The 26,949-nt window shown below is 45.1% G+C and overlaps 1 protein-coding gene across 7 annotated transcripts; it reads left to right on the top strand.

The window, feature by feature from the left end:
* The first annotated feature begins 15 nt into the window (after positions 1-15).
* Positions 16-26,063, top strand: HHLA2 (HHLA2 member of B7 family). 7 transcript variants are annotated; one of them, XM_090058099.1, is made up of 9 exons: positions 16-154; positions 11,463-11,550; positions 11,789-12,097; positions 13,076-13,333; positions 15,961-16,260; positions 20,082-20,185; positions 20,820-20,849; positions 22,059-22,122; positions 25,382-26,063. In XM_090058099.1, exons 2-8 carry the CDS (start codon positions 11,496-11,498, stop codon positions 22,104-22,106), a joined length of 1,104 nt encoding a protein of 367 aa, XP_089914225.1. In that variant the 5' UTR covers positions 16-154; positions 11,463-11,495; the 3' UTR covers positions 22,107-22,122; positions 25,382-26,063. The 7 variants fall into 7 exon arrangements, with proteins under 7 accessions (XP_089914225.1, XP_089914216.1, XP_089914198.1 ...); XM_090058090.1 differs by having other exon boundaries at positions 22,056-22,122; positions 25,794-26,063; XM_090058072.1 differs by having other exon boundaries at positions 22,056-22,122.
* Positions 26,064-26,949: the final 886 nt, after the last annotated feature.

The raw sequence follows: 26,949 nt of genomic DNA, 5'->3' as shown, positions 1-26,949 counted from the left end.
TGCCTTCCAGGGTCACGAAGTGCGATCGCCCTCTGCTGTTAGTCGTCGTGGTTGGAGGCGCATGGGTGGGACGGCGCGAGCTGCCACCTCCAGCCCGCGCAGCAACTTGAGTTGGGAGCCCGCTGCTCCAGCGCCAGGCTTGGCCGGGCCGCAGGTAAGTGCGTACCACGGCAGGGCTGGAGGTGGGCGCAGCAGGTGCTCTCGGGCCGGGGGCCCGCACCTTTCATTTCTCTTCCGAGGGGACAGAGAGCGGAGCTTCTGTGGCAGAGATCCCGGCCCGCAGCGCAGAAATCTCTGCGTTTCCCTCCTGAATCGGGTTTGCTGCCTCAGTGTTTGGCACCCTGCCGCACCCTTGAAAGCATCTCAAGGCACCTCAGGGTGCTGCGGTGCCCTGGCTGGGCTCCTCCTGGCAATCATCTCCAACGTTTGTTTTAATGAGTGCTTCCCAACTTCGGCAGCAACTACCGCATAGTTCGGAAGCAGGTTTTTTTCTTTCAAAGACAAAACAAAGCAGTTTTTTTGGCTGGTTTATTCCTTGCCTATACGTAGACAAGGAATAAACCAGCAAAAAAAACAAAACAAAACTATGGTTTTGTTAGCCTTTGATATATATAACTGAAACCTGTACACTACTGTAGGTGAGGAATAAACCAGGAAAAACAAACAAACCATGGTTTGTTTAGCCTTTGATTTATATAAATCCAGCCTGCATGCTAGTGTAGGAAAGAAATAATCCAGCCAAACAACTATGCTTTTTTTTCACCTTTGAAAGAAAGAAACCTGCTTCCAAACTATGTAGTAGTAGTTAGCTGCCGCTGAAGTTGTGAAGCACAGAGAGAGAGCAAGAGCTAGCTAGCTAGCTCTCTCTCTATATAGATAAATATATCTATATTTCTCTCTCTCTATTTATTTATTTATAATCAATACATTCATAGCCTCAGAATTATTTTTCTCTTTCTCCTTTATATATAAAAGAAGTTAACTCTGAACTTTCCTCTCATTTTACTTACTGGCAACTTTGCATAAATGATGACTCAAATCCCAAGGAACAGTAAGGGCATATCTAGGTGCTTCCAGATAGGAGCTAAAGTGCACCCAGTGTGCGTTCCTTCCCAGCTAGGCTGCAAGGTCAGGTGCAGCACATGGGATAGGCTTGACCTGTGGGAGGAGTTGGCACCGGCACATGCAGACAGGTTACGTATATGGATTTTAAGGTAGCACTCAAGGTAAAACACTTGACAGGCGGACTGACTGGAAACCAAGCCGTAGAGGTATGTGTTTCCTAGAAACTGATTGTAAGAAGGGGGGAGGCCGGGGAGGGAAAGGCATGATTTATTGTTTGAGATTCTTTGTGGGGTGTGTATAAAGTGAGATTGCTAGGGCGAACCTAGCCCTGGAAGGAAACCACGAGAGAGCTATTTTTGCAGGACAGCCAGGCTTGGAGGGACAAGCTGTCTAGCTGGCTTTATACAAACAAAACCCTGATTGTTTGGACCAGCTGTGGTAACAGAAAGAACAAGCCAGGGCAGTGTGGGTGGAGTGACTACATTTTTCAAAACAGAAAGGCGAGACATGCCTGCAGCCCCCTACTGCCCATCCCCACCAGCAGCATGGCCAGAGCAAAGCTGAGTGTAGCAGGGATGGATGCTGGCTGGTTCCTGCAAGCTTGGGGCTCCCACCCTGCTGCCTCTCCCCTGGGAGCTCTCTGCCAGCCATGTGCCCCCTGTTCACCCAGCGGTGACTCTGTCCCACTCCATGCCCTGGCCCCAGGCCCCAGGCGCTGCCCTGGCTAGACAGTGCCCCCAGCCCTGGCCCCTGCCCCACTCCCTCCGTCACTGTGGGGGCCTTGATCTGCGCCCCCCTTCCCCTCCTATGCCCCACCCCCATAGATTTACCTGCAGGGAGCTTTCCATGCTGCTTGGCTGTATTCCCGGTCAGGTGCATGTGTGGGGGCATGCGCATGCATGGGGTGCCCCCTGCATCCCACTCCCAGCAGTCCCTTGCAGGCTGGAATGCTGCCAGCCTGCAAGGGGAAACCTGCCATTTTCTGCGGTGAATGAAAAACCTGCATTCCTGCACATGATACTGTGAATCTGGGACAAATGCTGTCCTGGAGTCATGCAGCCTGGGACCGGGACTTGATGTTCCCATTCCGGGACTGTCTTGTCCAATTACTGACGGGTGTTCACCCTAGGTTGGGGCCAACGTTTTTGGCAGGAGTGGAACAAATTAGCTCTGTACCCAATCTCCTTGCCCTGCCTGATCTGCCGCTGCTTTCTCCCCTGTCTTCCCTGTGCTGCCTGTCCCCTTAACTGCCGTGTGCCACACATAGATGCTGCTGATGCCTGGCCAGCCCTGAGCTAGGGTATAAACTTTTATAAATGCTCTGTGGTGCTATGCACACCACTGTTGCCACTTTCCAACTCATTGCTGCCCTTTTGGGTTATCAGGTTTCTAAGACTTCTGAAGGTCATGCTGATCAATATAAGTCTCTTACCTCATCTGCTTTCTCAAGCCTTCTGCATAGCTCACAAACAGTTTAGGAATGATGTTCTCTGGTTGCCCAAGAACAGAATCTGGGCATCATCCTACTGACAGCTCTTTTCTACTCTGGAAAAAAACGCTTTCATACTGTTTCTGTGGCACTAAAATTTTGACCCCACCTTTGTGCATATCATTTGGTGAGCACTGCTGAAGAAAACTCTACCAAGGGTGTACAGGAGGCAAGTCACAGTAATAGAAGTCCTTGTCCCCTGAGTAGGGTGGCCATCATAGAGGACAGTTTGGTTGTCCTCTGTCCTCTATTGATATGAAACTGGATGCCTTTATGTCATCTATTTTTCTCTTGAAGAGACAAATAGAAGCTGGTCTCTCACCCATTGACTCCTCAGTCTACATCTTCACTGACTGCCTGTCTTGTATACAGCCCAGCCCAGCCTCTGGCTTCTTTTATTTTGTTCCATCTAGAAAGAGCACACACCAACTGCTGAAACTTCCTCAGCCTGACAGAGGGTTTTTGAACCCAAAAGCTTGCTTAAAAATTGTTTTCCAACTATTTAAGTTGGTCTAATAAAAGATACCAGATTCATCCAAAGAACCTTGTCTGTCTATTATCAGCAATCGGCTTTTTTTGACCCATGTAGCCAATGTCACCAAGAAATGCCATGTGCGTGTGTGCAGCCGCAACATTCACACAGCCAGGAATACAGCCTGGCAGCATGGAGAGCAGTGTCCCGATAAGTCTGTGGGAAGGAAGGGGCGCAGGGGGTGCACATTGAAGCCCCCACGGTGAGAGAGGGAATGGGTGTGGGGCAGGAGCATGGGATGCCCAGCTCAAAAATATTGAGGGGCTGGGGGACATGATTTAGGAGGAGAGGCTGAGGGAACTGGGCTTATTCAGTCTGGAGAAGAGGAGACTGAGAAGGGATTTAATAGCAGCCTTCAACCACTTGAAGGGGGTTCCAGACAGGATGGAGCTAAACTGTTCTCAGAGGTGGCAGATGACAGAACAAGGAGCAATGGTCTCAAGTTGCAGCAAGGGAAGTTTAGGTTAGATATTAGGAAGAATGTTCTCACCAGGAGGGTAGTAAAACACTGGAACAGGTTACCCAGGAGGTTGTGGAAGCTCCAACCTTGGAGGTTTTCAAGATCTGGCTAAACAAAGCTTTGGCTGGGATGATATAGTTGGGGTTGGTCCTGCTTTGAGCAGGGAGTTGAAATAGATGACCTCCTGAGGTCCCTTCCAACCCTAGCTTTCTGTGATTCTATGATCAGGGCTGCTCAGGACCACAAAGCAGTGGGGGGACAGCTGTGACTAGACCCATGTCCTGGTGAGAGAATGGGGCAGGGGGCATAGGAGGAAGGAGAAAATATTATGGGGGGGAGGGGTGCTGAGCACTCCCTCACCATGGGGGCCTTGATCTGCACCCCCATGTCTCTTCCCCATGACAGACTTACCTGCTGTGGTAAGAAGTGCTCTACATGCCACCAGGCTGCTGCAGGCTGCGGCTGTGTATCTGTGCATGCCCCTCCCCCACTAGCTGCAGCTGCCTGTGCCCAGGCTGCCCTGTAGCCCTACCTGTGTTTGGGCTAAACCCTGTTACCCCAGCCTTCCACCAATGGCACGGGAAACTCTGATTTTCCATAATTAAAAAAAACCCCCAAATCAAACACCAAAATATATAGGTATTTAGAATTTATTTTATTATAAAGCTTGAAGCAGTGGTAAGCTCCTAATTGCTTTAAAATTGTAAATATATCAATAAAACATTGTGTTCAACTGATACCTATATATAAATATATATATACACAGAGAGAAAGGTGTTTCATTTTAATTGAGGAAAAATGCAAACTTTGGATTTTTAATCAGAGTTTTGGATTTTTTATAAAAGAATTTGGGATTTTTAAACAGAAAACCAGGAACCCTGCTAAACATGTGACAGACTGAGAGAGGGGCTGACAAAGGGATTCTGGGTGAATTGTTTGAGGCCCTGTCTGGTGATGTTTTCCAGGTATTTAAAGCTGGTGAAAAAACTGGAATAATTGGAAATGGGAAAGAAAGATACAGCTCAGCTGTTGGAGTGACAAGAAAGTTGAAATGTATGCAGCATAGTGGCTTGGCTTGAAAAAGAGCGGGTGTTGCGGGAGACTGTGTCCAGTGGGCACTATCATCTATCATGCATCTTATTTAGATGGGCTGCACTAAGCTATCCTTGTATCAATTTTGTGGCAATGGGGGGCTGCTTTTGCGCCCTTATTCCTCCTCAGTCTTTTGGCTAGTAGCAAGCAAGATACATTTTTTGCTTTTTTGCACCAGGTGAGGGTGTTGGAGCTTGCTCTGGCTTCTTCAAGTGCCAGTCTAGGACTACCTCCAGGCCCAGTGCTCAAGAGGCCAGCCTATTATTGCAGTACCTCCAGACCCAGTGCTCATTCCTTCTTGGGGGAGCAAATGCCTATTTTTAAGGGATGAATAGACAGATGGACAAACACATGCATGCATGTGTATGCACACACATGCACACACAGAGCATTGGCTGCATTAAATCAATACAGAGTTGGTTTCCATGACTGAGCACATGCTAAGATAGACAATGTATTTAATACAGTTTCCTTGTGCTGGAATGTAAGACTTGAAAGAAAAAAACCTTGTTTTGTATTCAAATAACTGCCTCATTGACTACCTACAAGCATTTTGAGGTTACTTTATTTGTAAAGCTCTTCAAAACCTTAACAGCCCTAATTCTTGTAAAATTTTACAAGCTCTTTAATAATCTGTTGCTAGGTTACTATCAGAATAAGACAACAAGCTGAAATGCTCTCTGCTAAATAAAACAAACTAAACCAGCCCATCTTCTTTTTTCTAAGCACATAAAAATAGCAAGTTATTTCCCTAAATTCAATTAATTCCAAATCTACAGTAGTTATGCTGAAAGAAGAGTTTGGAAAGGTAGTAAAATACTACCCATTTCTCTTTGATTTCTCTATGAAATTCATGCTTTCATAACATGAAATTTGCTCACTTTGGTGAATTTTATTTAAATAGTAACCTGTAACAAATGTCTCACATTTTGCTGTATCCCAGTACATCAAATAGAAACCAGAGAATGTTGTTTATGTGTATGTTTTGTTAGCCAAAACAAAATTTAAAGCAAATAAGCAATTACAGAAAGCAAAATAATGATGGCTATATGATTGCATTTCCCAAATTTAAAAGAAAGAATGCAACATGGAATGCTACAGTATATCAAGAAATAACACGTCTCTATTAGTTTAAGATCTGGTTATAGTTTTATTACGTAGGCATTTTTTGTTCTAATTGTACACTGTTCAATGGCAGAAGATTTTCTGGGTAATGCTGGTTTGAGTTTCTATAAAATTTAATTTACACGTTTTCCAAGCCTAAAACTGCACTCCTTTTTGAACTTCCAGAGGAGAAATACACGTATGCAGTGTTTAGAAGTTTGAAATGAATTCCAAAGTCCAGTGACCTTCACAGATAATACCCAGCTAACTGCTCCCTTCTACATAAGCTCTTGGCATGAAATTCGCAGCAAATGGGCTGCTTCATTCTGGGCTGACTACTGCTTCTTTTCTGTTCTTAAGATTTTAAGAGCAGAATTTATTGTGGTATGTTACACTGTAGTAACAACTGAATGGACAACTGTTGCAGCATGGTTTTGGATAAAGCAATAGCATGCTTTTTGCTAAGCCAAATGGGGAAAAAACTGCCTCCCACTATTACTTGAACCAGTATGTATCAGTTTGTTGGGCTTCTCAGAGGGAAGGAAGGAAATCCCTATTTGTGAATCTCTTACCATCTTAGTACCTCCCTGTTGTGCACTGTCCACGCCCTTTGGCTTGGGATGAGAGGAAAATGCCAAGGTTTCAAATCTGTTTATCATCTAACTCTGTTAACATTAGATTTCCTGGCTCTTCCTCTCCTGAGAGGTAGGATTGCATGAAAATCCCACTCAGCTGCCTAAATATGAAACAAGCTTTGTTAAGAAATGGAGAGAAATACGAAATAAAAGACTGTCACCTTACATACCTAGATTTAAAATGCATTAAAATGTAAGAATACAAGTACCACATTTCCAGATCCTCAAAATAACTAAATTCTTACAGGTTTCTAGAGAACAGTCTTTGAACTGGAACCTGTTGTAAACAATGTAAGATACTACAGAAATCATCTCAGGGATTTTGATATGTTATTCTGGACTGATATTTTATCAGGAAGGGCGCGTCATAGCCTGACCAACCCTTGTTTTCTAGCAAAAATATCTCTGTATTTGCAGATGCATGTTCTGTAGATTCATTAACTCGGACTTCATGTCAACTCTTTCACAGAAAACTTCATTACAAGCACTGTGATTTTGGCAACAGCTGTACCACTAGATTTTAGCAGCGTTATTTAGAATCCTAACTCCTCCTGCCTAGGACTTTGAAGGGACTTGCTCCTTCTTGGAAACCATTTGGGTGAAACCTCCTACCTAAAGCTAAAATTGTTTTAAAATGGCTTCAGGGATGTAGCTGTGTTGTTCTAAGGACATAGGCAGACAAGGTTCTTTGAGTAAATCCGATATCTTTTATTAGACCAACTCAGATAGTCAGAAAAAAATTTCTTAATGAGCTTTTAGGCACCAATGCCCTTCGTCAGGCTGAGGAAGTGTCTGCAGATGGTCTATGCTCTTCCTGGATAGAGTGGTAAAGCAGGCAGAGGCCATTATGGGTGCAAGAAAGCCAGTCAGTTAAAATGTAAGTTGAGGTGGTCTGCAGGTGAGAGACAGGTGGGGAGTGGGGTAAGGGGGAATGAATGTAGCTCTAGCCAAAGGATAAGAGACAGAGGTGAGGAGGGGAATGAGAATAGCTGGCAAAAAGTGGAGGGTTTACCTGGGAGTCAGGTGTTAGGCAGGTTATAATGTGGCATAAATCCAATGTCTATATTTAGTGAATGATTTTGTGTATCCAGGAGACTGATGTAGTGAAGTGCATGAGCTTGTCTGTGAAAGGTGTTTTGTAAATTCTCTTTGAGGATTAGAACCGAGAGATTGGAGAGAGAGTGGGGAAATGTGGTCCCACAGGTAGTTGGGTATTCTTGTCTTTGATAGATTTTCAGTGTGCGTTCATTCTGGTACAAATTTGTTGTTCTGTTTCTCCTACATATTTTCCATCAGGGCATTTGGTGCACTGGATGTATCTCATTTTGGAGGTGCAGAAATTTGCTTGGAATTTTCTCTATAATTATATATTATAACTGATGGATTGAGTACAGAGGTTAGCCTTGTTAGAAGATAGGCAGAAGGTACAGCATCTGGGAGACTAACTGATTTAGAGAGGCATGGTTTTGTAGGCAAAACCTACTTTGTCAGATACTAGGAATGGACTGTCAGAAAGTCTATGGAGTTAAAGGCTCATTTTCTTCTATCTAAGAATGAGTGGGAAAGCAGATCACTTTTGAGGTCAAGTTTTAAAAATATGGCAGTATTTCATATATTAGGAGATTGACTTTGCAAGAGATACAGGGTCTATACTACTAGATATAAAAGATCAGCAGAGTCATCACAGGTTTTGCAGCCTGGCCTCTGACTCCAGCAGAAACCATCATATATGCTCCTTGACCAGGATTATCCACTGAGCCCACCTGGATGGTATCAAACTTTTGTTTGATTCTTTCTATCTGAGCTCTGATTAGCATAGCTTTCAAATTTTGAATATTTATGATTTTGTAACAATAATGAAGGCTTATTCTCCAGCTCATGGAAAAACAAGCATCTTCTCAACAAGCTGCCAACCCCTTGCCTGGTTCTGGGTACTTCAGTTAAGTAGCCTTTCTTGATCCCTTTCCATATGTACAGAGATGTAAACAAGGGTGAAGACAGAATTGACAATTTTTGTCTTATCTGGCCACAGGAAGCAGTTTATAGCCATGATCAAACACAAGCACACAGTTGCAAACAGCATAAAAATGGCTGAGTGGGTGAAAATCTGACCCCCTCACTGCATGGAGTTTCAGATAAAGATGTTTCAAAATGTACCATCTTCTGTAATTTCTGTCTGCTCTGCCTCCCAGCCCGTCACTGTTTTCAGAATGGGAGGGGGGAAAGGGAGTGGAGGGAGTTCAGTAGGGGGGGTTTCAGCCCCTTGGAGGGTGGGGCATATGTATTGGAGCCTCCCTAGGTAGGCTCCGCCCACCCCACCCTTCAGCACCAGCTGGGGAGCCCCACGAACAAGCTCCATCTGCTGCCTTTTCCGCCTCCCATTTGGAAAACAGGGAGCACCGGCAGAGAGCTGTGGCCAGTGCTATGGGAACATGTCTGCAGGCTCCCAGCCACCAGCTAGATTCCCCTCTTCCCTGGAACCACCAGTGAACTTCTGTTTGATTCAGTGTTACCACCTCTTGTCACGTATTGCAACTCATATGATTTCTGGCAGTTTGTAAAAAGCCCAAGCTCCCACAGACGTGTCATAGTCTCAGTTCTGATTTATTTTTACATTACATTACCGATCTTCAAGGTTACAGGGAACATCTTGAAAACATGAAACCCAAAGACCAGAAGGCAGTAAAAAAAAGTGTGTGTGTGTGTGCGCGTGCATGTGCATGTATGTATGTATGTATGTATGTATTAATTAGGGAACCATGTATGTATGTATCATTAGGGACCTATTTAATATGTAGTTTCTCTGATTTCATGGAAACCACGAAATCTGGGATTGTTTGCAAAATCCACAAAATCAACAACAAAAAAACCCATAATAAAAATAAAATGCTAGCACATTCCCCTCACTGCTTGGAGGGGAAGACTCTAGCTGAAGTGGTGGCACAAAGGTCAGACAAGATGGCTTCTACTTCATTATCCCTCCTCCCCCACCTGGGCCTTTCTGGCAATCAGAGCTGAGGAGCAGGGCCTCTCGCTCAATCAGGGCTAAGGGGCAGGACTCTCTGCCAATCAATGCTGAGAGGTGGGGATGCTGAGAAATGACCTCAGAATGGGAACTTTACTCACAGTCCACTGGAGAAAATTAGTAAATTCCCCCATGATTTAGAATATCCCTATATAGAATAACTCATGGTTTTAAAGCCATTCATGAAATTCTGGCCCCAATCATGATTTTGAATATTTAAGACTAGCATCCTCTTATATGTATGCTTAGTGAGGCCCCAGATCACATAACATTATGGGAAAGAATGGCTTGGGACTCAAGAAACTATATGAGGAATTGGGAAATCTGGGCTTCAGTCTGCTCCACCACAGATTTCCTGCATGATTTTGGGTACAGCAGTTGACTGCTCTCTGATTCTGTTTTTAATTGGTAAATGTAGGGGCAATAAGATTTCCTTGCCTTACTGGAATATTTTGAGAATCAGTGCATTTAAAAATATATACATTTTGGAGCCAGTGGAGCTCCATGTTGGTACAAGTTTCTACTTACCTGCAAAGCTGCAGAATAAGGGATTTAGGGCGGTTGTACGTTTGATAGGGTTTAGTCCTCAGGGTTTTATTCTCTGCTCCCTAAATTGAAATGGTTGTTTTTTAACTGAAACCCATTTCAATTTTTCCATCACTTTGTTGTGAGGAGCCTGATCCTTTTTTTTTTTTGTCAGAGCTGGAGCCTGCCTCCGGCTGAGGGGCAAGCTGCTAGTGGGCTGAGTGGCCCCTAAGCTGCAGGGGCCCCATGTCATTCCCTCCACAGCAGTGGCACCTGCAGGGCTGCTAGCGGGCTGGGTGCTGCCCCAACTCGGAGGCGGCACCTGGCCTGATCCAACTCTTCCCTGACCCTGAGCTGGGGCAGCACCCAACCAGCTATCAGCCTGCCTGGGCAGCCCTAGGGAGTGCTGCTGCTGGAGAGGGAAGGACTCAGGGGTTGCTCAGCCTGCTGGTAGCTTGTCCTCTGGCTGTGAGAGAGGTGACTAGGCTCTGCTGGAAAAAAAAAAGAAAAAGGATTGGGCCCCTCACTACTTCTGGTTTCAGCAGGTGCCTACAGCTGGCAGGATGCCTGCAGCTGCCTGAATACAGGCTGGCTTGCCCCTAGGTCAGCACGGGAAGGCAGCAGGAGGGTGTCTGGGTTTGCTGGCAGCCAGAGAAGGCAGCGGGGATTGTGCACAGGGTGCTGGAAGTACGGGCAGGCTGCTAGCTGGCCAGGTGTTGCGCCCGCTTGGAGATGCCTGATCCAACACTTCCCTAAGCCCACCCAGACTTCCAGTACCTCACGCACCATTCCTGCCACTTTCTCCAGCCACCTGCACACCCTGCTGCCCTCCTGCCACCTTTCCATGCTGCCCCAGGGGGCAAGCTGGATGTACTGGTGGCCAGAGAAGGCACTGGGGACAGTGCATGGGGTGCTGGAAGCCCAAGCGGACTTGGGGAAGCATTGGATTGGGTGCCTCCAAACTGGGGCAGCATCCAGCTAGCTAGCAGCCTATCTGGGCATGCCTGCACCCTATGCACTGTTCCACCAACTTCTCCAGCCACCAGAAACCCAGCTACTCACCTGTCACCTCCCCATGCTGCCCCAAGAACAAACCAGCCTGTTCCCACACAGCTCTAGCCATCCTGCTGGCTGCAGGAGCCTGCTAAAAGCAAAATTGGCAAGGGGCCTGATATTTTTTTTCTGCAGAGCCTACCCACCTCTTCCATGGCTGGCAGGGGCTTGCTAACAGCTGCATCATTATCATTGCAATTTGCAATGATGCAAACTCAGTTAAAACCCTCAAAACTGGCATACGTGTAATGTGTGACACCATTAAGCCACACAAATGTGTGACAAAAATGCACTAGTTTCCCATCAAGTAGCCCCCTTAGTGGGCAGAGTCTACAGGAACATAGACCTGTATTTGGTCTCTAAAGGGCCCTAGCACATACGATAGAAATAACGTTGTATATTTTACATGCTCATAATTAAGGGTAGGAAAGGAAAAGCATTGCAGAGGAATTTACACCATATGTATTCCTTTTTATTATTAGCTGGAAGCAAAACTACTATGAAGATAGGAGGACATGAAGATGCACTTCCATCTCATTTTCCTGTTGCATGCATGTACTGTAGTTTTAGGTAAGTTTTGGTGTGAAAACCGTGCTGGGTTGTGGTATAGTGAGACTATGACTGCAGACCCCTGTCCTGCCCCAGGGATCTGTGATGCAATAAGAAGAACAGATGATTAAACATGCAGTGAAACCTGCTAGAAGTAAAGAATCAGCTTGGCTGGATTTAAATTTGAGAAGGAAGAAAGCATAGAGACTCACTTAGTTTACTCTCTTTATTTTGTTCATAAATATTTCCGCACTTACAGGACTTGAAGTAACTGGGCAGGTTTCCAAAGACTGCATTCTGCCGTGCTCCTTTCCACATGGTGAAGAAGTAGTAATTCACTGGAAGAAAGAACTCCAAAACGTGCACAGCTACTACAGTGGGCAGGACCAACTAGCAAGCCAAGACTTTCAATACCGGGGTAGAACAGCCCTCTTTCACGAGGGGATTCCCAATGGAAATGCCTCCTTAAAACTGAGTAAACTACACCCGACTGATGAGGGCTTCTATTCTTGCTATGTGGGGACAAAACAAAGGAGAACAGAAATGGATGTCAAACTGTCCATACAAGGTCAGCAAAAGACTTAAAACACGTGAACATTCAAGCAGCAAATCCTTTTATTTTCTTTGCCACTTGACATTGAAATACCCTTGACCAGTGGTGCCCAAGCTTTTGCCCCATGGGCTGGCAGTGCCTGGTCCATTTGTAGGTTGGATCTGGTCTGTGGGCCTGATCTAGTGTGTGGGGCAGGTGTGGCAGGAGCCTGACTCAGCTGCAGGTGTGGGGCAGAGGTAGGGGGCATGACCCAGCTCTGATCCAGCCATGTGGGTACAGGGTAGGGGGTAGAATGTGGCTCAGCCCCAATTCAGCCATGCAGGGGGAGCGAGGGGGCATAGCTTGGTCCTGATCTTACTGCATAGGGTGTGGGAATTTGGCAGCAGGGAGCGGTGGCGGTATTAATTGCCACTGCTCCCATGCTGCCAAATTTCTTGACTTGTGGGGAGCCATGTGGGCCGGTTGCCCAACCCCTGCCCCAGACTCTGAGGTTCTGCACTCCTGGGCAGCTCTGTACTTTACCATTGCACTTCAGCTACAAAATATATTACAAGTAAGTTACAGCAGAGGTTGAGAACTTCTCCACATAATTGGAGGTGAGAGTTACTACAGGGCTATAGGTTGGCGGGAGGGAACTGGATACTGGATGGCCATCAGTACAGAGTGTGGATACCAAGGGGAGTTTGGAAGTCAGTGAAATGTGAGTGAGGTGAACGCTACAGTGTGGGTGCGTCTACACGAGATGCTAACTGCACAGTAGTATTAGGCTACTGCACAGTTAGCATCACTAAAAAGCTGTGCACCAGTGCTAGTACGCAGTAACACCAGTTACTGTGCATGAATTTAGTATTTAGTTATGCAAGTACTAAAGTAATGTGCAGTAGCTATGGCACATTAATGAACATGTAAACACACCTTGTAATCTGAAGTAAATGCATATAATTGTGTTTAGCTCTGCTCTGGAGATTGTCTTCTACATTTTTGTCTTTATAGCTCCCCCTCATTATGCAATGGAATATGAAAAACTAGACTCTGAGGGACAACTGAAATGTTCTGCCTTTCTTGGCTATCCTAAGCCTAATATTACATGGCAAGACTGCTGTATATCAAGGGAAGACACAAGAACCGAAAGAACACAGGATGGATTTTATTCAGTTAGAAGTGAGAAGAGTATTACAGACAAAGCTTATTCTTATGTGTGTCGCATTCAGTTTGGGGATCAGATCTGGACTGCTGACTGGAAGAGGGCAGGTGGGTTTGAACTATTTTCCTTTCCTTGAACCAAATAAAGTGCAGAAGAGCTTTCTGAAGACCTGGTCCATAAGGAAAGCAGTGCATCTACATGGTGATGGCTTGGCAATGAGACGAGAGTTAAAGTTGCATCATGTTCGGCTAAGGTTACATGGCTCAGATAATCAGAAAGCTGGGATGGCCAGCCAGCCTGTGAAATAGAAATGACTCACTGACAATCATTCCACAAGGAGGTCTCTGTGAACTACACCTGATTTGCTTTGTGTTGGATTCATATAAGCAGTTTTATATGCCCTACGTTGCATAATAAAGATTTTTGCATCATTTCAAAGACAGAACAGTTCGGCAAATAAATTTGTGGACCATGGTGAGCCTGACTTGAATTCTGAGTTTGTTACACAGTCATATAATAACTTGGAAGTCAGTGCAAACTCATTGTGACAGAACTCCACCAAATATTAAACCTTTGCTATGGCCAGCTGGAGGTGACCATGCATGCAGCTTGTCTTGCTTGGTTACACTGCAGTAATTCTATACTATAACAGCACTCAGAATAGAATTTGAGAAGAGTAGTGCCAGGAGGGAGCTCAGGAGTGTATCTAGTCCAGGTACCTGCTCAAGGCAGGATCATCTCTATCTAAAAGATGTGACAGCCCAGATTTGGGAAGCATTATGTAAGGTACAGTGGATCTCAAACTTTTTAGACTCAAGGAACTGAGAGGAAAATGCCAGTTCTTGGTTTTCACACTTTTTTTAACCACAGAAAAACAACAGAGCAATTCTTATTTTGCAAAGAACTCAGAAAGACCGTAACACGTCAGAATGTATTTAACACTGTGGAATCCTATGTGAAATCTCTGGGTGTTTTAATTAGACTGGCTACAAGAGATCTAAATAAAAAAGTGCCCGAAGCGTCATATGTATCAGTATCCCTATGCTCGATTAATCGAGTCTGCTCCGATTCACTGTAATTACAGCCTCTCTGCATGTGTATAAGCGCCCTCTGGGATTATCTTGTGAATCCTATTTGCAGACGTAGCTGTGCTAACATTGTGTGGCATCTGCAGCATCCTTGAAAGGATCTCAAGGAACCCCAGGCTGCTGTGGTTAAAAATTACTGGCATAGGCCAGCGTTTGATAATCTTTATCAGACATGGGCCTGAACAACCCAGCTCTGATCCAGCTTTGGCAGTGTATCAGTGGCAGGGGGGCTTTCTCCACACTTGTGCTGGTACGGGCACAGCTTCCAGCCTGCAGGGAGATGCACCAGGGCTGGACAACTGGAAACTGTGTCCACTCCAACACCACTTCTCCCTGTTGTCCTTCTCCCCCTGGCTGCAATGTGGGCACACGTCTTTCTCGGTCATGGCTCATGGTAAAACAGCCAGGCATGAAGCTCAGTTCTTGCTGACGTACAGCATCTTCCTGGTCTCCTCCCCCCAAAATGAAGATCAAGGGTAATACAATTAAAAATTGTCATTTTCTCAATGTTATCTATTTCCCTGGTAGTTATTACATGTCATGAGTTATTTCCACTGCTGTTGTTTGCTTTAGGAATTGTGAAATACTGCTAGTTGAGGCTTCCCCCCACCCAGTGTTTGTTTATTTTTATATAGTTGACTAAAGTAAAATATTGAGCACAGAAACAAAGATTAGTATCCAGATATTTTCAGAAATGATCCTTACCCATTTGAAAGTTGTATGATATTTAAATCAATTTAATATTATTTTAAATAAAATCAATCACCTTTGCTATAAAAATTTAAACCGTTAACTGAAAATATGTAAAAGTCCAAATTATGGCATCCTCTGTGGTCTTTATTGTTTGCACTTCACACAGTTGAGATCAGTGGTTCTCAACTTTTCCTGACACAGGGCACTCCTATGTAGACTCAAGACACCCCTCAGAAAATGCCAGTTGTTAGCTTTCACTCATTTTTTACTCTGTTAAACAAAGAACAGTTTTTCTGTTGCAAAAAACTCAGAAAGACTGCAATAGGTCAGAAAGTCTTTGTCGCTATTAATTTCTCTTTGAAATGTCTGGATTTATCTTGTGAATCATGTAGGTGTTTGCACACCTAACAATGCTAATATTATGTGGCACTCCTGCAGCACCACTGAATGGATCTCACAGCAGGCTAGGGTGCTGCTGCACCATGATTGAGAATGACTGACTGGTTTAGACTGTGAATAGAGATCAAATTGGCACAAGACACCTGCCTGCGAAGGTGCAAGAGCACGAACTCTTATTGCCAATCAGCTTCAGTGCTTGATTTTTAGAAGATGACATTATTATGCAGGGAGACAGAAGGGGGGAAAACACACAGCAAAAAAACCCCAACAGGAAATATTTGAAACCTTTAGTAAGAGATGGGTTTTTTAATTTCATTTTAACAAATATTAGGACTACAACTACAGTGCCTGAAATATCCTGTAAAGAAGTGGCTTTTGTATGCATACATTTGGGAAAGCTTTCAACACAATTATATCGATATGCTCAAATATTCTTTGATAATGAGGCACTAAATCATATGAAAATGCTCTGAAAACTGACTGCTCTTCACAATAGCTTCCTCTGACTATTGCATTCCCATTTAACAGGTAATGCTTTTAATTATATATTTCAGATCTACTTTGTAGAAGTGAAGGAGATACTGCCATAATCCCATGTGAAGTTTCTGAAGAAAGTTCCTCATACACTATTACTTTGAAAGCAATAAAAAGTGCATCTGCTTCTGTTCTGACATCCTTCAACAGCACATCAAGAAGCTCTGTACTTCTGCCACAGAGGTTCTCTTTGGACACAGACAAGCCACATAAATATAAGTTAAGGATAAGTGGCCTGACTCTAGATGACCAGGGAGAATATCTGTGTAATGTTTCAACACCTCAGTACACAAAACTGACTATAACGACTTTACAAGTTGGTAAGTTGCTGTGATTTCCCCATTGCTGGACCTCCCTTGGGAGAAAACGGTTAAATTTGTCTAACGTCAAGGAAAATTCTCTCTCAGGAGTCCTTCAAAAGATATGGGGAGGAAGAAATATTGTGATGTTATTAGAGAAATATTGAGCTGGATCAGAAAAACCACACAGGTTTACCTTGTTGACTGCTGAGATTTTTGCACTTTACTGACCTCAAAAGATTGTCTGTCCTTCAGCAACTCTTTCTGGACATGGTCCCATGTGGTGCAGAGAGTTCTCAATACCTACTGACTTCAGTTGGAAATGAAAGTGCCCAGCAACTTGCAGGCTCAGACTGTCAGTGCTGTGTTGAGGGAGAAGTTTTTTTGGCTGCCACAGCCTTTGCACACCTGATGAGGGCCTGGAAGACAAATGGTTACTTTTGGCAATCATGGGTTTTGGCTTTTTTAGATTTTATGCTATTATAGCAGTCTGTTTATCAAACATAAATGCATGGGTGTACATACCTATATTTTATGGGTATTTCACATTTGCAGCTGTGATAACTCTTTTATGTTATTTCCTTCCCTTCATTTTCCGAGGAAGTTACCACTATTGCTTCCATATCTTGCCTGGGTTTTCTGGCCAAAGGCCAAAAAAATATATAATGAAATTCAGGTTAATAGAAGTATAACATAAATAAATTATAAGGAGAATAGTCATTTGGAGTTTTATCTCCTTCCTTTGTAATGGCACCTACAGAACACAATCTCCTCATCCAGTAGCACCTGAGAAGCTGTAGCTGTTAAATGAAGGTGCTTAAAAGACTGAAGTAGGACCTGGTTTAGAGTTTCTGATACTGTCTTAAGATGAGAACTGTTGAGCACTTTGTCAGATTGATGGAAAATAATTTGGGAGAGAGGCATCTGGTGTAGAAATGTATATATGTGAAGTATTTGCATGGAGATGGTATTTGAATTGTGCTAGTTCAGGGATTTTTAACAATCTTTTTTAACAAGTGTACCCATTCTGCCTGAAAGTTTCAGCTCATGTACCTCTTCATATTTTTTTCTTGTTTTTAAGGGGTGGGGGGAGGGAGGCAGATCAAGGCCCACATGGTGATGGAGGGAGTGTTGTTGGAGCTGGGGTAGGGCCAGGGGCAGACACAGCAGAGTGTGGAAGGGAGCCACAAGAGCTGACTGTCCGGGGGGGTGCAGGGAGTGGGGGAGTGGCTCCTGCTGCTCTGTGCTCCCTGGTGGAGGCCTGGGGGGCATGTGCCCCCCAGACCTCTGCATGGGGCGGAGGCAGTTGCTGCTGCAGGCTGGACTCTGGACTCTGCTGCTGCTGCCCCAAGAGCCGCGCAGTGCCATGGGCCTGCTTCTGCCGGGTAGGCAGTAGACATGGAGACATATGCAGATACAGAAACATACACAGAAACCCTCCCCCCACAGCAGGTAAGTGTGTGTGGGGGGAAGGGGCAGGGCAGGGGAGAGGGAAGGGGCTGGGAGGACCAGGTGGAGAAGGGGGGTTGGTGTGTCTATGCCTGAGCTCAGGAGCAGGGGTGGAGGGCCGTGGACAGCGGTGCTCCCTGCGGGCTACATGTGTACTGCCTGGTTTACCAGATGGATAGAAGGAGTGGGGGGCTTATACGCTGCTGCTGCCACTTCCATGTGCTGCTGTAGCCGCTGCCGTGCCCCCCACCACTTTCCTGCAGCTGGTTGCACACGTGGCTCTGTGGGCTGCTGACAGGCCTCACACTTGGCCAGTTGTGTGCTGCTCATCAGCAGCTTGTGGAACTGCATGTGCAACCAGCTGTGGGAAAGTGGCATGGGGCGCAGCAACAGTGGCAGTGGCACACTGGCGGTGGTGGCTACCACATGTGAGTGCCCCACCCCATCCAACTGGCACATGTGCAGCCTGCAGAGGGGCACCGCTGCGCTCGCCTCCCCCAGCCCTGCTACTGGGAGGGGGCACAAAGAGCGGGCAGAGAGGATGGGCTAGAAAGGCTGTGGGGGGTGGGGAGGTACTGTGGTGTGCCGTGTGGGGCGTGGGGCGTCCCCCTCCTGGGTAAGAAGCAAAGTACGGGAACACACCAGAGGAGATGCCACTCTGCTTCCGATATGGCAAAACCCCCTGCTGAAAGGAGTACTTCTGGGGACAGTAGGAGGGACTTTGGGTGGCAAAGTTCAGGGGTTAGGGAGCGGGGGCAGGGAACCTGTCAAGGGGCAGGGCTGCCCATGTGGCCCTTGACAGCTTCCCAAAACTCAGTAAGCAGCCCTCTGCCCGAAATAATGGCCTGCCTCTGCTCTATCGGAAGAAGCAGCACATTACTTCAACTTGGCTCTGAATGTCTAAAAAGATCGAGTGTTTCAGGGGGGCTTTTTGGCATTTCTAGCTAAAGCTGATTCAATCAGCTATTAGATAAAAGCACCAAAAAAGCCCTACTAAAGAACCCCATCCTTACAGATGCTACAGAGCAGGGTTGAAATACTGTGCTGTCTCCTCTGGGCATTCGTGGGGCTCAGCACAGGAATGTGCCAAGTTAGAAGTAAAGCACTGTTGTTGTTTTTTTATGTCTGTAAGCAAAAAAAAAAGTCAGTGCCTATGTTCCTAATTCAGCTGTTTCTTCTTTTAGAATACAGTACAGTATTGATTCTCTGGAATAACCAGTGTCATGATCATTTTGGATGGTCAATTTTTCTGGATAAGCAAACACCACACTAGGAAGTACTGAAAACTATACTTTAATTTTTGTAATGTACAGCAAAGACATGGTGGTACTGTGTAATGCAGTAGGCGTGTACATTACCAGAGGCAGAACTTTTGTTACACTAATTGTCATTGTAGATCAGTGGTTCCCCAATATGTGGTACACATACCACCAGTTGTACGCAGACAACCTGTTAACAGATTTATTATAATTACTTTATATGACAAAAATTTGGTACTTAATGTTGTATTGTTTTTAAATTGGTGGTGTACAATCTGTTAGTTTGGGAACCACTGTTTTAGGTAATCAATGCTCTACTGCATTTAGAAATGCACACAGTATTCCAGATGAAGGCAAAATTCCATGTTCTCAGTGATTCTCCATCCCTTTCCTTATCAATCTTAATACTGTAATTTTTTTTTGACAGATACTCACTGTGCATATGGCTTAGCTGAACTATCCACAGTGATGTCTAGATTTTTTCCATGACTTGTTCCAGTAAAGTAGAACTGAATAAAAAGTGCTTATATGCATTTATCAACACAGTTTATTCTCCATTCATGGTGCCCTTTATTTGGGTCTTCTTTCAAGTAGTTGGCAGTTGAATTTTAGGTGACAGTTGTTATTCTTTAACGTAAAAATCTGTTTCAAGTTTGCTAGCAGTTACTAAGAGTTCCATAAAAAGGTGAGGAGAGGAACTATTGGTGGTACTGGTTACTACACCAGAGAGTGTTTACAGGACCAGGATATGTCATCTTTTAACCAGCCTGTTGGGTAAACCATCCACACACTCTGTAACAGAATACCCAGAACTGAGACTAAAGAAGCAAATAACAAGTGGCATGCTTTCAACTATTTGGATTTGTCATTTTAAATTGGTATTCTTTTAAGATGGCAGAATTTTAGAGCTTGTATTAAAAGTATTTGATTTTAAGACTGTGATATCAAATATTAATGGACAGACCAGGGTGGGTTCTATCTGCATTACAAATTTATGAATTCTAAATTGGAACTAAAAAAGGACAGGTTACTATACTTTGGGGGGTACTGTAAGCATTAATTTGCAATATTATGAATTATTATGAAGCTCTTTTATTTAATTATGTGAAATTAAACCAAAATATATTTTTTCAGAAGAAAGAACAAATTCTGCTGTATCTGGCACTGGCATTGCCATCGGCATTGCCATCGGCATTGTCATTACTACTGTTATTGGCGGCATTTTATATTTATTGAAGGTGCGTATGACTGTGGGCATTAGCAAACACCCTTCCACACACTTTAGTACAAGATTCATGTAAAAATACAACTTCAGGTGTTAAGGTTGAACCAGAACATGGACAAAAACTGCTTTGGGTTAAAAAACTGGCAAAAGATTGGAAATGTAAAATGAAAAAAAGAAAAAAGTTGTAGTTAACATTCCCCTCTTCCAGCCACTTCCTGTGGCTTGCAGGCAGCCTCCATGACTCTCTGTACCCAGTGTCTGGGTTGCACTACTTTGGGTGGTGCCTTGGTCAAGTTTTTCTCTTGAGCAACATACTGTACTTAGTTAAATTAAAAATTGCCATAATGAGGTTGAGTGCAAAATCAAAATTAAGAGAAGAAACTGCATTCATCATATCTAGGTTGCAAGATGGCAAAAAAAGGTATGCTGGATTTGCCTAGTTTGTGTATCATACCGAAGCAGCAGCAGATGCTTGCATTTCCAGAGCTCCCCAAACTATTTTGTCTGTTCCTGACTCCTGAGGCACCGCCTGTAGCCCAGTTGGGGAAGGGTGGATCCTATTGTCTTAATTCCTTTGTAACTTTGTCTAAACTTTTCACCATATTTGGCTTTGTCATATAACAGTTTGTTTTTTTCCCCTCCCACAGAACAAACTCTGTAAACCAAAATCTTTAGAGGTAAGGAGTATTTTCTCTTTCAACTTGCTTTGAAATCTGCTTGGTTTTATGTGGGACTCTTAGGCTTACAGGTGGTGACTGGGATCCTGTCTCTGTAGTTACAGATAGTTGGGGTTTATATATAAATGTTCTCAGTAGCCTCAGACATTAGTATTCTATCATCTTCCATATTTATGCCCTGTGCCTGTAAAACCAGAAATGGAAAGATGGGTATTGTTGATTTCTTGTGTAACATTTTCCAAAGTTGGTACAACTTCCCTTTCACAGAAGGCTCTTGATTCTGAAAAAACCCTCCCTGGGTGAGCATCAGGGTAGAACACACGTAAATGGTCACCACAGTATAAGGATGCACCTCATAAAAACAGATTTTCAACTGGTTTAGATACATTAGCCCCCAGAAAACATTTTCCCGTTATTCTTATGCGGTACCTGATAATTGATAGTCCTGCCCCAAGGGCCACCTTCTCGTTCCAGCCTACTCCCTTAGCTTGGAAGCTCTTCTGAGCATTAGGCCAAGTTCCCTCCACTCTGTATTCCTCCCTTCAGTATGTTTCAGTCTCACCCACAATTCCCTGTTCCTGATTTCTGATACATCCAACTTCCTGTGTCTGCTGCCTGAAATTAGAGCCGAGCATAGGAGAGACAAGTATTCATCATCCAGCGCAGGATGTCAAGGGCCTGCAGCAAGGCAGCAGCCCCTGACTTCAGGAGGGCCAACTTCAGTGAGTTGATGAGATTGGTAGGAGATGCATTGTGGTCCCAGAAAGTAGGAAAAATAGATGTCCAAGATGAGTGGTCGTTCCTTAAGGAGACGATCCTCTGAGCCCAGATGGTGACAGTCCCAACATGAGTCAAAGGGGGCAAGAGTGCTCAAAAGGTCCCTTGGCTCACCAAAGGCATTCAGGAACATCTGAAAGCCAAAAAGGGGGTGTACATCCAGTGGAAGTGGGGGGCTATCACCAAAGAGGATTATACCTCCATAGCAAGAGTCTGTAGGAAGGCTGTTAGGAAGGCTAAGGTGGAGATGGAACTAGGGACAGCAACAATGATCAAGGACAACAAAAAGTCCTTTTTTAAATACATAGGGAGTAAAAAGAAGGCACCGGGCAATGTGGGACCCCTGCAGGATATGCTTGGCAATCTGGTAGTTGCACCAGATAAAAAAGCAGACCTTTTTAACAAATTCTTTGCCTCCATTTTTCAAAGCAGGCAACAGGACATCTCCTCCAACAGAATCCAAGACAGATTCAGAAATGACTCCTCCAGGCCTAGGGTAAGGAAGGACTCTGTTAGGGAACTTCTGGAGGGGCTGGATGTGTTCAAATCAGCTGGTCCTGACGATCTCCACCCCAGAGTGCTGAGGGAATTGGCAGAGGTCACTGGGGGACCCCTGGCACGGCTTTACGAGCACTCGTGGTGCTCTGGTGTGGTGCCAGAGGACTGGAAGAGGGCCAATGTGGTTTCCATCTTCAAAAAAGGGAGGAAGGAGGACCCAGGAAACTACAGGCCCGTTAGTCTTACTTTGGTCCTGGGGAAGCTCTTTGAGAAGATTATCCAGGAGCACATCTGGGAGGGACCAGAAAGGGGGAGGATACTCAAGGGCAACCAGCATGGGTTCATTAGGGGCAGGTCCTGTCAGACCAACCTGATAGCCTTCTATGATCAGGTCACAAAATCGTTGGACGCAGGTGTTGCGGTGAATGTAGTCTTTCTGGACTTCAGGAAGGCCTTTGACACTGTCTCCCATCCCATTCTCATTAAAAAGCTAGGTGACTGTGGCATTGATGCCTACACAGTCAGATGGGTCACAAATTGGCTAGGGGGCTGCACCCAGAGAGTGGTGGTGGATGGGTCATATTCGACCAGGTGGGAGGTAGTCAGTGGGGTCCCCCAGGGCTCGGTCATCGGGCCTGTATTATTCAATCTCATTATCAGCAACTTGGACAAGGAGATGAAAAGCACCCTGTTCAAATTCTCTGATGACACCAAGATTTGGGGCGAGGTGGGCATGCTAGAAGGGAGGGACAGGATACAACTGGACCTGGACAGGTTACAGGGGTGGGCAAATGAGAATAGGATGGGATTCAATACTGACAAGTGCAGAGTACTGCACTTGGGCAGGAAGGACCAGCAGGATACATATAGGCTGTGGAACTTGAAAGCACAGTGGCAGAAAGAGATCTTGGAATCATTATTGATTCTAATATGAACATGGGGGGCCAATGTGAGGACACGGTCAGCAAGGTTAACTGCACCTTGTCATATATCCAGATGCATCATGAACAGGTCCAAGGAGGTGATCCTCCCCCTCTATGCGACACTGGTCAAGCCACAGTTGGAGTACTGTGTCCAGTTCTGGGCGTTACACTTCAGGATGGATGTGGACAGCATGGAGAGGGTCCAGAGGAGGGCCACTCGCATGATCAGGGGACAGCAGGGGAGGCCCTATGAGGAGAGGCTAAGGGACCTGGACCTTCACAAGAGAAAGCTGGGAGGGGATCTAGTGGCAGTCTGTAAACTTACCGGGAGGACCAGAGGAGAATGGGTGAGACCCCGCTCCCCTGAGTGCCTCCTGGACTAACAAGGAATAATGGTCACAAGTTGATTCAGAGTAGGTTCAGGCTAGACATTCATAGATGCTTCTCAAGCAAATCCTGGAATGTCAATCTCCCCTTGTACTCGGCCTTGGTGAGGCCGCAGCTGGAGTACTGCATCCAGTTTTGGGCTCCACAATTCAAAAAGGATGTGGAGAAGCTTGAGAGAGTCCAGAGAAGATCCACACGCACGATCAGAGGTCAGGAAAACAGACCTTGCGATGACAGGCTGAGAGCCATGGGGGTCTTTAGCCTGGAAAAGCTCAGGCTCAGGGGTGATCTGATGGCCACCTACAAGTTTACCAGGGGTGACCACCAGTATCTGGAGGAATGTTTGTTCACCAGAGCACCCCAAGGGATGACAAGGGCAAACAGTCATAAACTACTACAAGACCATTTCAGGCTGGACATAAGGAAGAATTTCTTTACTGTCTGAGCCCCCACGGTCTGGAACAGCCTGCCATCGGAGGTGGTTCAAGCACCTACATTAAACACCTTCAAGAGCAAATTGGATGCTTATCTTGCTGGGATCATATGACCCCAGCTGACTTCCTGCCTTTTGGGCGGGGGGCTGGACTCGATGATCCTCTGAGGTCCCTTCCAGCCCTAATGTCTATGAAATCTATGAAATCAGGAGGCACTACTTCACAGTCAGGGAGGCAAGGATCTGGAACCAGCTTCCAAAGGGAGTGATGCTGGCTCCTACCTTAGGGGTCTTTAAAAGGAGGCTTGATTGCTACCTAGCTGGGGTCATATGAACTTAACTTAGTGGGGGTCATATGAGCCCAGTATTCATTCCTGCCCATGGCAGGGGGTTGGACTTGATGATTTGCTCAGGTCCCCTCCAACCCTACATTTATGAATCTATGAAAATAGTGGACAGACTCATTTCTAGGAAGACTCCACTCTAGGAAGCTTCCTTTTCCTGTTCCTCAAGTGACTGATCAGTTGGTCTGCCAGATGCTTATCTGTACTATTTTCCATTTATGCAGCCAGCCAGCAGAGTGCTAGGTGAGCGCAACTTTCAGGATTGCCACCAAATAGAGATATAGACATGTGCAGAATATAGCTGCTGGATAGAGAACTAATTAAAAGACCTTAAGTAATAGGTCTTTTAATTACCACAGCCCTGTATTGTCTATCAATGAGTACCAGATATGACAATGGAAATTTTGGAGTGGGATTGGGATTATCATAGCCTGTTGTATGGAGGGAAAAGGAGAAGACTGGATGGGAATGGAGGGAGACAGATGGAGAAAGAGAGAGCGCGCAATGTGGAATAAGCAAGTCACATAATAAGTATACTAATATGTAAATTATTTGAAGAGCCTGTGCCCCCTGGCACGTATTCAGTTAAAGACATGATGGGATCTCATCCCAGATCCCAACAATCACACCCCCTACCATGCTATACATGCCTGGCAGGAGGTGTTATTGTGGGATCAGGGATCATTCTCAATCACATCATATTGCTAGTGCAGGGGCCACCTGGGATCACTGGCAACTAGCAATCTAGTCAGGTGATCAGCACCGCCAGCTTTGGCAGTGCATCAGAGTGGAGGACTCTAATGCACCCTCCCAAGGCTGGGAGCTCTGATCAGCTGAGTGCTGCTCCCAGCCTTGGAGGTGTACTAGAGCCAGGGGTACCCCAGAATCTGGGAGCAGCAGTCAGTTAATCAGCACTCCCAGCCTCAGGGGCATGCCGGAGTCAAAGGCTCTGATGTGCCTCCCAAGTCTGGGATCCCCAGTAAGCCTGATCACACATTCAATTTAAGGTATGATGGCACCCGCCACAAAGTTATTACACATTTTGTGCAATACCTTTGTGGTCTACTCCATTTTATTGTGCTATTAATTGCACGAACGTTTGGCTGGGTTACTGATAAGATGCGATTAAATGGTAAACAAGTCTTAAGTATGACATCTAATCTACCACAGGTCACAGAAGTGTTCCATATTCTACTAAAAAGAAGCTTTACACTAGGAAAATATTACACTGGAGAAATCACTTCAATCCCAGCTAAATTGTGTTTTTTGCTTGGACCGTTCCATGTGGCCAGTGGATCAGGTGACAAATTCCATCATTTCTGCTCTTTCTGAACAAAGAGGCATTTAACTGTTCCCTCATTTGACTTGAGGAAAAGATGGATAACCTGCCCATCAGCTCCAATGAGGTTTTCTCAGTGACTTTCACTCAGTAGGAAACAAAGATGGAAAGCAATACATAAAATTCGATACGTAGAAATTGGCAAAGTTGAAGGTACAGACAGTCCTCAGCTTACAACATTTTGACTTACAACGTTTCACACTTAACATTTATAAATTCACACCCTGTTTCAACTTTCTGAAGTCAGTTTCAAATTTACAACCCCTGATCCGACACGATGTCACACCAGTGAACAAGTTTGCTGCGTTGCCCAACTCCCTGGAGAAAATCTGTCCAAACTTCCTTGGACTCTTCCTTTAAGAAAGCAGACAAGACTCCAGAAAAACCTGCAGCCAAGACTCGTGAGAAGACTCCGGCCAAGAGCCCTTCAAAAGGTCCAGCAAAGTCACCTTAAAGAAGTCCTTCCAAATTAATATGATTGGTATTTACAATATAAATACATTAATAATGCTATGTTACTCATCTAGAATTTACTGAGTACAAAATTCTGGGTTATTTTTGGTGAAAATAGGGTAACAAGGCTTGGTTCAGGAACCAATCTCACATTTATAACATTGTCTCCTATGGGAAAATCGGTTCTGAGTTTCAACTTAAGGTGCCGTTTTCCAGGAGAGTACTCAACCTTTTTCCCCATGACCAAGAAAATAATCAGCAAAATAATTTTCTCAACACATAAAATACATATATACACACAGTGAGGGAGAGAAGGGGAGGGAGAGTGCTTCTTGTTAGTCTGCAAAGTTCCCTTGTACCCAGAACTTTGTGGTCAAACTTCCCAAATAAGCATGCAACTCTATGGCTAAGTACAGACAGTCAAAAAGCCCAAAGCTGAATTGTCCTTGTAGATTACTTTAAATTGCACAAATTAAATTGAAACAGAAGTGAACAGACATTTACCTTTGATTCAGGTAATGCAGCCACATGCCTGAAGTGGCTCAGGCCAGAAGTCAGGGGATGCTAGAACAGGTGTCTCTAGCATGTAGCCAGCATGGGCTGTGTGTTCACTTCCTCTTTCTGCTGCCCCCAAGGTCTCTGGGATTTGTGGTCCAAAATCATAGTAGCAGAACTCTGCAGGGTTGCTTAACACTTCTTCTTACTGTTTCCAGGTGCCTCTAGGATTTGTTTTCTACAGTTGCAGTCAGCAGTAAGTTTGAGCAGGGGAAGGGGTGTTTCACCGCCACGACCCTGGCCCCAGGCCCTAGCCAGGGTTTGCCTGGAGGGGGGAGGGGGTAGTCCCCTCCCTCTGTCCCTGCAGACTGGGCTGCATCCCCAGCCAGGCTTGCTCCCTCCCATCCCTTGTCAGCCAGCCCTCATTGCTCCAGCTAGGAAGAAGAGGGGT

This window comes from Crocodylus siamensis, chromosome 1 (assembly GCF_052110815.1).
Source record: "Crocodylus siamensis isolate JL-2025a chromosome 1, ASM5211081v1, whole genome shotgun sequence".
Classification (NCBI taxonomy): domain Eukaryota; kingdom Metazoa; phylum Chordata; order Crocodylia; family Crocodylidae; genus Crocodylus; species Crocodylus siamensis.
Note: the sequence above shows the minus strand (reverse complement) of the source record. Positions and strands in the feature narration are given on the sequence as shown.

Excerpts from the sequence above, each read along its gene's own strand:
- HHLA2 (XM_090058046.1), top strand. The coding sequence starts at position 11,496 with ATGAAGATGCACTTCCATCTCATTTTCCTGTTGCATGCATGTACTGTA. Across the intron at positions 12,098-13,075 it reads TGTCAAACTGTCCATACAAG|CTCCCCCTCATTATGCAATG; the intron begins GTCAGCAAAAGA and ends TTGTCTTTATAG. Across the intron at positions 16,261-20,081 it reads TATAACGACTTTACAAGTTG|AAGAAAGAACAAATTCTGCT; the intron begins GTAAGTTGCTGT and ends ATATTTTTTCAG.